Here is a 10,368-nt window from a genome sequence, read left to right as displayed (position 1 = left end):
AGGGACAATTGTTTGCTTCTTTTCAGCTCTTGGCTTCTGGGATCTCCAGGAGACTCTACCTTCTGCTAGGCATTTGGGTAGAGCAGTCCCTCAAGGGAGGAGGGGCCCTGCACCCTGGCCTAGGAGAACCAAAAGACCAGTCAACCAGCACCCACTGAGAATTCGGCTGAATAAATATCTGCTGAGTCAAGTCAAACACTGTCTCTGTAGCCAGGGAGGCCACTTATGTGCATGGAAAGTGAGCCATGCTCATCCTGGTTGGAGAGACCGGCCTCTCTCAGCACATGCTGGTTCCTCCCTCCTCTGAGCAGCCCAAGCCCCTCACACATATTTATCTCATTCACTGTTCATGCCAAATCCAAGTGATTTGCTTACTGATCTCTCCTCCCACTAAACTATGAACTCCCCAAGGGCATGATCTGGGACTCCTTCCTGTCCGTATGATCAGTCCCTTGCCTAACCCTGGCCCATGGTAGGATGCTCAACAAGTATGTGTGAATGAATGAATAATTAACAACACCAGGTGGGCTGAGCTAAATGCTTCCTGAGTAGGACAGGCAGGGATAGATGTTACAGGGGTTGAATGGGGGCAGTGGTCACTGGGCTTGGGTTAGGGAAAGCCTCTTGGAAGAGAGAAATTTGCCTCATCTTCCCTTTGCCTTGAATCACTTGAACCTGTTCCCCTGACATCATCCAGCATCCATCTTTCTATCCTCCCTCTTATGTCTTCCACTTTGATCATGCACTAGTCCTCCAGCAATGTGTTGGAGCAGGCTCACTGGCTTGGGAGAGCTGACTGTGTGCATCTCTTTCCAGTGCTCTTCACATTGGTAGCTTGAGACTGACTAGGGTGAAATTTTCAAATGCTAAAAACCAGTGCTTTTTTGCCTGGAAGAGTCCGTTGCTAAACTTTTATCAGCATACCCTTGCAATCCACTCACTCACCTACTTACTGCCTATCTGTCTCCTTCCTTCCTTACTCTTCCCTTCTCGTTCCTCTCTCCTTCCCATGTATCGCCCTTTCTTTCTCTCTTCTTCCATTCTTTTTAAAATTCTTTTACCCATTTCTTCAACTATCTGTCCATCCATCCATCCACCCATTTCCTTATTCATATTCATCTAGCTTTTACTTATTTCATTCACCCATCCATCTACCCATCCATCCATTCATCCATTTGTTCATCATCCAACCACCCACTTATCCATTATCTACACATCTTATCCATCTGTTCATTTATTTCCCAATTCACATTCATCTAGCTTTAACTTCTTCCATGCATTCATCCATTCATCCATCCATCCATCCATCCATCCGTCTGTCCATCCACCCACCCACAAATATTCTCTGAACATTTACTCTGTGTCAGCCTATTCCTAAGGTTCAGAATCTTTCCCCAGATTTCTGGAAGATGGGTGCATGAACTGTAAGAACTAGCGGAGGCCCTCCAGGGTGCCCCAGGCTCATCCAGCATTGATGTTGGACTGTAGCCAGAACCCAATGACTTTCCTCTTCTGTTTCTTTGTGTCCTCTCTGTTCTTTTCTCCTCACCGCCTGTTCTCTCCAGGTTAGGGAAATATTATTAGGGAAAGGGGGAGGGGCATGTCCCAATCCAGCAGGCCAGGACAGGACTTCCCTCTCTCCTTCTCCCTCCATACCTCAGGCAAGAGCCCAGAGAAATTGGGCCTGGCATTTTGAGTAAGTGGCCCCATCCCCAGAAGGCCCAACGAGCTCTTAGCCAATTCACCAGTGAGTTCAAACAAGAGGGGGCTCCTTTGGGGCCCACAGACAGAGACCTCAGGCAAGAGGAGAATCCCCGTCATGAAGCCAGCACTCCCCACGCCAACACCACCTCACATACATCCTCTCATAAGTGAACTGCTTTGTGAGCTGGGCTTGTCTCTGCCCTTGTTCCCAGGGGCTGTTTTTGCAAAGGATTAGCTGCTCAGCCTGGTGAGGCAAAGGGGCGGGGGCTTCCTAGCTTGACCTGGATTGGAGGGGAAGGAAGGGAAACCCACTCCCCTCCACACAGCCCAGAACCTGCCACGCCAGCCTCACCTACTGTCTGCTCTGCCCTGCCCAGCCTGGCCTTGGAGAGGCACGGCCCTTTCCTTAGGGGTTTGGAGGCTTCCTAGGACCAGGTCAATGGGTCAGAGCCCAGAAGTGGCTGGGGGGCATGTCCTACAAGAGCTAAGGGTCCCTGGTGTTCCGCAGGGGCCACGGAGAGGAAGGGGATGAAGTTTGTTTTTCTCACTTTTCTTCCTGAGGTCTGTATTTATATGATAGTCATATTTGAACAGGTGACTTCTGAGATTATCTGAATCTCACACTTTGCTGACCTCTTTTTGGAGGGCATTGCCTGTGGCCTGGCCCAGAGAGGATGGGCAGGTGTTTTCTGAGTCACACAGCAGACCAAGTGTGGAGACAGGTGAGAGTCAAGTGTTTGGGCCCTGAGGACCCAACCACCTGGGCTGGCATTGCTTGGATTCCCCTCATTGTTGTGCCTTGGTCATTTGAATCCACGCAGGTAGCAATAATCTAAGGTCTATATGTATCTTGTTGGGGCCATTGGGATAGGACAGACTCTCAGAAGCCATCTTCTGATGAGATATTCAGGTGACTCCATGACCACCCAGCTGAAGAAGGGACTTTGGCTTCTCAAAGGCTTAGGGTTCAAATCCCAGCTCGGCCACTTGACTTAGGCCAGTGAGTTATCTTCTTAAAGCCTGTTTTCTCATCTGTTAAAAAGGGGTAATTGAACAGGTTTTAGGGAAGCCCGAATGAGCTCGTATATATGCAATACCTAGGAACGTGCCTGGAGGTTGGCAAGTAGGGTTCAATACTCAGTAGCCAAATCAAATGGAACCCATCCTTCCCCCTTAAGGTGAAAAGCAGCGTTACAGTCCCAGGGTGGACAATCTTTCCTCTGAAACTCAGGCCTGCAAATTACAAGGCTATTTGGCTTGTGTGACCCAGTTAACAGCCCTGTGTCCGGTAGGCCTCTGCAGACACCTCACCTTCTGCCCCAGGGGCCTCTGGGCTCAGTGAAGCCTGCCCATCTGTGAAGACGGAGACTCCCCGCTCCCCGGATGAGAAGCAAGTGCGTCAGAGGGAAGCAGCCCAACTGGTTGCTGGGTTGTGGAAAATAATTAAGCTGGGGGAGAAAAAACACTTCTTTTAAAAATCAGGTTAGGGATGAATGTGCAGGGCGTGGTTCCTGTGCAATTATCTGCTCTGCTGGCTGCGGGGCTGCCTGCTTCTCCCGGGCCGCTGTGTCAGGCTTGTGCCTGTTGCTCCTCCCCTCCACTCCTCCCCCTCCTCCTCCTCACAGGTGTGTCTCTAGTCCCCGTGGTTGCCTGCCCCACTCCCTGCCGAGACGCCTGCCAGAAAGGTCACCTATCCTGAACCCCAGCAAGCCTGAAACAGCTCAGCCAAGCACCCTGCGATGGAAGCTGCAGATGCCTCCAGGAGCAACGGGTCGAGCCCAGAAGCCAGGGATGCCCGGAGCCCGTCGGGCCCCAATGGCAGCCTGGAGAATGGCACCAAGGCTGACGGCAAGGATGCCAAGACCACCAACGGGCACGGCGGGGAGGCAGCTGAGGGCAAGAGCCTGGGCAGCGCCCTGAAGCCAGGGGAAGGTAGGAGCGCCCTGTTCGCGGGCAATGAGTGGCGGCGACCCATCATCCAGTTTGTCGAGTCCGGGGACGACAAGAACTCCAACTACTTCAGCATGGACTCTATGGAAGGCAAGAGGTCGCCGTACGCAGGGCTCCAGCTGGGGGCTGCCAAGAAGCCACCCGTTACCTTTGCCGAAAAGGGCGAGCTGCGCAAGTCCATTTTCTCGGAGTCCCGGAAGCCCACGGTGTCCATCATGGAGCCCGGGGAGACCCGGCGGAACAGCTACACCCGGGCCGACACGGGCCTTTTTTCACGGTCCAAGTCCGGCTCCGAGGAGGTGCTGTGCGACTCCTGCATCGGCAACAAGCAGAAGGCGGTCAAGTCCTGCCTGGTGTGCCAGGCCTCCTTCTGCGAGCTGCATCTCAAGCCCCACCTGGAAGGCGCCGCCTTCCGAGACCACCAGCTGCTCGAGCCCATCCGGGACTTTGAGGCCCGCAAGTGTCCCGTGCATGGCAAGACGATGGAGCTCTTCTGCCAGACCGACCAGACCTGCATCTGCTACCTTTGCATGTTCCAGGAGCACAAGAATCATAGCACCGTGACAGTGGAGGAGGCCAAGGCCGAGAAGGAGGTAAGTGCTGGGGCCCCTCCTGCCCCTCCAGGCCTCTCCTCTCTCACCCCACCCCTCCGAACTTCATCTTCTCCACTCGGGCTTCCTCGGGTTTGGGGCTTAAGTTTCTACTGTCCTTGGCTCTTTTAGAAAACATTTCTTTCCCCTCATGCACCCTGTCCCCACTAATCCCAGCTGGGGATCAGAGGTGGCTCCCCAATCCCCTAAGGTCTCAGGAGACAGGGACATTTTCTAGATGAGCGGATGGAGACTCAGAAAAGATTGGGGGCCTGACCAAAGTCATAGGATAAATTCGAGTCAGGTTAGAGAGTATGACCCAACTGCACAGACCTCACTTCTGGGCTCTGTGCCTGGCTGAGGTGTTTCTTTCTTCTTCTTCTTTTCCTTCTCCCTCTTCCTCTTCTTCCTCCTCTTCTTCTTCTTTTATTATTATTTTTTTTGCTTTGAAGAAGAGATAATTCCTCCAACCTGAGTCGGACTGGCCCCTGGGGAATGGGTTGTGGGTGAGGAAAGATACTAGAAGGAGAGAATTTTGGGGCCCACTGAAAGGTCCTTCCTGCTGTCTTTGTAGTTTTTATTGTCGTACAGTGGCTTCTTGTTCTAGCTGATCCCCAGCTGGTCTCTTGACTTCCTCCACAGCCTCCTTTATCCTTCTCCCAGCTGGGCCCTGTGTTTTGCGTGTGTGGTTGTGTGTGGACACACATATTCCTGCAGGCAGACACCGTTGGGGAAGTTTGGAGTTTGTGTGTGGATGGCGTGTACGTGTACAGCTAGTCCCTGACTTAGGATGGTTTGATTTACAATGATGTGAAAGTGCTATGCTTTCAGTACAGTATTCCATAAAATCCAACACTTTATTACAAAATAGGCTTTGTAGTAGAAGATTTTGCCAAACTGTCGGCTAATGTAAGTGCTCTGAACAAGTTTAAGGTAAGCTAGGTTAAACTATGATGCTTGGTAGGCTAGGTGTATTAAAAGCATTTTTGACCTATCACATTTTCAACTTACAATGGGTTTATTGGTAAATAACCCCATCACAAGTTGAGGAGCATCTGTATATGTGTTTATTTTATGTGCACGTGGGTGTTTTTGTGCCTTTGTGGATGTTTGCATGTATTCGTATATGTGATACGTAAGTGTGTTTGCATGAGTTCTATGTGACTGTGCCTGTACTTCTATGGGGAGGAGCAGAGGCAAGTGCAGGCTTGTGGATGTAGCATACCTGGGGAAGGTGATTTGGGCAAAGGGCCCAGCTGTGGCCACTGCCTTTTGCCCCACAGATGTGGGGCTCACTCTTCCCTAAGGTACACAGCTTCCTGCTGTGGGTGGCCTTCCTGGGGCAAACCTTCCTGGCCTCCAAAGCAGTGAACTCCACTTTCCTGAAGAGCTTCTGCATGCCTCAGATCTGGACAGCAGAGGATTCCTTCCTGCCCAGCCTTCCTGACCAGGAGGAGCTGGTTGATTACTCTTTCCCTTCATCTCTCACCCATACCCCTGGACAGAAAGGGCTGAGGTAGAGAGGGGAACAGACTCACAGATTCCTTCCAGAAGCCTCGTTTGGCCCAGGAAGAAGATGTTTCCAGCTTCCCCCATCTTCTGACTCCAGCGTGGCCTCAGGTTTCATACTGAGAGATATAGATGGGACGGGGCCATGAAACTCATTCTAAGGAGTTTACTTGGGAGGTTAGACAGAACAAGAGGCAATCATCCTCATCACAGCAGCTGAGAAATTGCAGAGCCTCAGACAAGGTTTTAGGAAATGTGACCGAGTTCCAGTCCCAGTTTTTGCCTCTAACTAACTGTAAGGCTGTGAATAAGTCCTTTCCATGCTCAGTCTCATTCTCCCAAGGGGTGAGGCTAGATTGTTGGTTTTCAAATTACCCCACAGAGCCCTGGAATTCTTAGACATGTCTTCGAGGCCTCAGGATGAGGAGGGGGCAAAGAAGTGTCAAGAAGGCGGAGCGTTCAGGTTCCCACCTCGACTACAAGCAAAGGACATTCTTATTGATTATCTTCTATGTGGGTTTGGCCTCAAATTTGGTCTGAACCAAGGATATCTCTGCTTAAGCCTGGGCACCCCTGGAAGAGGTGGTTCTGGTGGGCAGGAGGGTCTTGGGCAGCCCTATGTGGACGTGCCAGGAGCTCAGAGTTCAGAGTTCAGGTTCTGGCATGGGGGCCGCTGAGGGACTCACAGTTCTTCCTTGAGGGAGGGCTCATGATGTGGGTCAGGAGGCAGGGCTCATACACACAAACAGGACTGGGGAGCACCCGTCTAGTTACGCAGAGCGGCTAGAAGTTAACATCAAGCCATAGTAGACAGAATGCCAGGCCAACAGAGTATTAGCCACCCCCTCAGTGTCCTCCCTCACCTTGCAAATAGGGACACAGGCACAGAGGAAGGAAGGGGCCTATCCAAGGTCCTTGTTTGAGGAGGAAGCCCCCTAAGCCCTCTTCCAGTGTTTGAGAGTGCCTCAGGGAAAGGGTCCCAAGGGGATGGGATTGGGATATGTGTGTTTTAGGAGAAAATGCCTGGTCCTCTAAAGTGACTGTGATGGTGGGAGCTTCAGGTAGCCTCCGTGTGTGTGCACACACATGTGCACCTGCAGCATAGGGCTAGGCAGGGAGAAGTGGAGCCAGGAAGCCAGGAGACTGAGCTGGGCACACGGGCTGTCTCGGCCTGGCTCTGCTGGAATGTCACAGGTGGGGGACATTGGCACAGAGCAGGGTTAGTGGGTAGATGGGCCAAAGTGAATGAGCATGCCAGTCCTGGCATCCTTTTGAGGCATCTCCTGCAGACCCAAACATCAGCCCACACATAGCTGTTTGCAAGTGGCCTTATTCAGAACCTGTTCTGCAGGCCAGTGGTGAAGGCCCAGGTGATATAGCCTCAGACCTGCCTCGGTTGGTTGTGTGAGGCTACGATGACACCCAGGGCTGTGGGTGCCTGTCTTCTGGGCCTCAGCTCTACCTACAGACTCTGAGCAGAGTCTCTGTTAGAAAAAGATCACTTGGTGCGGCAACATGACAGCACCTTCCTCTGGTGGTCCCTGGGTCAGCATGTTTCCAGTTCCACCCCAAATGTCACAATAGGCCTCATACATGTCCTCCTGTCTTCCCCTCTGCCACTGAACACTTCCCAGGCTAGGTTAGGTGGGTGAGATTGAAATGTACACATACATCCCTTTCTGTGTCTTATGGCCCTTCCTTCTGCCTATCTCAAGCTTCAGCAGGCCAGGATGTTAAGACCTCCTGGGTGGATGGCTGGCTGCTCTTGGGGGGCCCTGCCCTGTCATGGATCTGGCCTGCTCTGGGGTGGCAGCATGACGAGGCATGTGTGGAGGTCACTCAGCTAGGAGCATTGCTTTGGAGAGGCTTAGCCTCACGCCTCCTCCACTCTCTCAATCCCACCATTTGGTTCAGTTCAGTTCTCTCACCACATCTGTGGCTTTGTTTCTCGTCTCATTCCCAAATCTAACACAAAAGCTGAGCCACTGGCTGCTGGGCATGGGCAGTCGCTGGTCCTTGCTTTTCTGAGCAGCGCTGGTCTGCCCAGGAAAGCTCTTTGGGATTCAGGAAGGGGAGCCAGGCTAAAGGCCAGGGTGCCCTGGAGGGGCTGGGCCCACTTTCCCTGGAGACCTTGGTGACTTTGGGGGAGAATGCTTGCCCTGGGACAGGGTGGGTGAGAAAGGAGGTAGGGGGACCTCTCTGGGTGCTAAGGGGGAAATAACAAAATAAAAGAGGCTTGGAGACAGGAAGCAGGGGAGCAAAGTGACAGGCAGGCAGGAGGCAACCCAGTGTCTGTGGCACACACCTGAGTGCCAGTGCCGGGCCCAGCATGTCCTACTTGTAGATGAAGAAACAAGGTCAAAGTCGTCAAGAGACTTACACAAGTTACAGCACTCAAGAGTGGCAGAGCTGGGATTCCTCTCCGCTATTGTAAGCCTTTTTATTCCTGTAGGATTGGAAGGGTCTTCTTGAGATCACCGAGTCCAGTGGCTCCCAAACAGCAATCCCCAGACCAGAATCAGCTGGTGAATTGTTGAAACACAGATTCCCAGGCCTTAGCCCAGGAGGTATTTTAAAGGTCTCCCTAGAGAATTCTAATGTGTAGCTGGGTTGGGAATCAGAGATCTAGTCCAATTTCACCACAAGGAAACCAAGGCCCAGGAAGGGGAGGTTCCCACTGTGCCTGCGTCCCCATCTGCAAGGTGAAGGAGGAGACTGAGGGGGCTGCTAACTCTCTGTGGGCCTGGCATTCTGTCTTCTTCCCCACTCTTGGCTGGAGATGGCCAGGGTGATACCTTCCTTGCCCCATCTCACCCCTCCCCTGACCTGAGGCTGTGAGGAAGCAAAAGGAACAGTAAATCTCAGTCAAACAGACTAACTGATCCTGGGCTGTTTTACGTCCGAGTGGAAATGGGGAAATCTATCCAGCATTTCAGATTCTTATCCAGATAATTACCATTTGTCTGAGAGTACAAATTTGGCAATTAACTGGCTCATTTGGCAAATGTCACAGCCGACGGCCCATGTAGTGAATTCAGGCCAGGGGAAGATCATGGCCAGTCCTCTCCTCCCTGGAGCCAGTGCAGGTACACCTATCCGGGTGGGTGCTCAGGTGTGTCTCCACCTGAAGACCACATCCAGGTTGAGGCACTGCTAGCTGCTGCACCACCCATCTGCTCTCGGGAAAACCTCTGCTCACCCAAGGCTGAAGGATTTCAAGGTTAGGTGGCCCATGCAGGGCCCATTCCTGGCATCAGAGAGCAAGAGGCAAACAGACAGGTGTGGGAGAAGGGAACAAAGGAGTCATTTAGGGACAGGCCTGGGCAGGGAGGAATGAAGCGGAGAGTAGGAAGTCAGGAGGGAGGTGTGGGCAGGGCGGGACTGTGGGGATCAGAGGCCCTGTCAGCCATCAGGGCCTTCAACCACTTTCTGAGGGAAGAGGGAGAGAGGGAGAGAGAAAGCTGGGGCCTCAGAGGACAATGGGGAGGGTGCTGGGAGGGAAGTGGGGGCAAAAGGAAAGAGATGGAACTGCCAAAGTGCCATCTGCGAGGTGAAGGGAGCATGGGAGGGCTTAGGCCAGCAGGAGTGAAGGGGAAGGACGATGCCACAGAAGACACACAGGACAGCCTAGTGCCACCACCTCTAGGTGCGCCTCTTGAGGCACAGAATAGGATCTGAGTCCTGTTGTTGCAGCTTGGCCTTACCGCTTTCCAACTGTGAGAACTCAGGCAAGCTGTGTAATCTTTATAGGCCTCGGTTTTCACACCTGTGAAGTCGGAGGGATAATGCCACTTACCTCCACAGGAGGCTTTTGCTGGTTAAAGGAGAAAAGTCCTGGCACATAGTAGATGCTCAGTAATCAACACTGCCTTCCTTCCCTCTCCTAGTGTTGAAGGAGAGCCCAGCGTCTTTTAAACCTTCCCATGTTATATTACTTCCTATACAGGAAAAATTGCCAAGAGCTGAACAGACACAAGGTGCATCTCTAGATGTCACCCCAAATGCTCCTCCCCCGACAGGGTAGGACTCATCCCAGAGGTGAGAAAGGACCATTCTAGCAGCACAGAGTTCCCAGTCCATGGGAACTCCAAGAGCCTGCTGTGTCCTGCCGGTCTGGTCTTGCAAGACATGCTGTGGGAACAAGGCCCCTTCCCAGCCTGTGTCCGACTTCTTCAGTGCCCCAAAGAAATAGGAGGCCAAGTCTCTCCTCCACCCTGACCGACTCTTCTGCCCACAGCTGCAGACAGTCTCCCCTTCTGACCCTGCCCTCACAGGTTTCCACATCATCCGCCAACACCTCTGGCTCTACTCTCCACCCCTCGGTGCTCAACTAGCCCTGTTGCCCTCTTCCCTTGTTCTCTTACACAGGATGGACTCCTGTGGGACTGGCCTCTCCCTGCCCTTGGCCTAGACACTTCTTTGTTCTAATCCCCATTGAATTCTGCATCCCTGAACTCACTATCTCCTTCGTCTGTCTTGGCCAATGAATCCACGCTCACCTGGGGAGACCTTTCCTCCTCTGCAGCCCCAACCATGCAGCCCTCACCTGGTCTCCCTGTGCACTTCTGCTCACTCCAGGCACTCAACTCCTGGCCTTCACCTTCTCTGGTCAGAC

The 10,368-nt window shown here is 52.7% G+C and overlaps 1 protein-coding gene across 1 annotated transcript in view; it reads left to right on the top strand.

The window, feature by feature from the left end:
• The first annotated feature begins 537 nt into the window (after positions 1-537).
• TRIM29 (tripartite motif containing 29) overlaps positions 538-10,368 on the top strand; it is a 29,656-nt gene continuing 19,825 nt past the window's right edge. The window contains exon 1 of the mRNA XM_003819986.6: positions 538-4,247. Coding sequence (XP_003820034.1) covers positions 3,444-4,247 — 804 coding nt within the window. The 5' untranslated portion in view covers positions 538-3,443. The remainder of the gene's footprint in view (positions 4,248-10,368) is intronic.

The sequence above is a fragment of the Pan paniscus genome, chromosome 9 (genome assembly GCF_029289425.2).
Source record: "Pan paniscus chromosome 9, NHGRI_mPanPan1-v2.0_pri, whole genome shotgun sequence".
Classification (NCBI taxonomy): domain Eukaryota; kingdom Metazoa; phylum Chordata; class Mammalia; order Primates; family Hominidae; genus Pan; species Pan paniscus.
The sequence above is the reverse complement of the archived record's forward strand: the minus strand, read 5'-3'. Positions and strand labels throughout refer to the sequence as shown.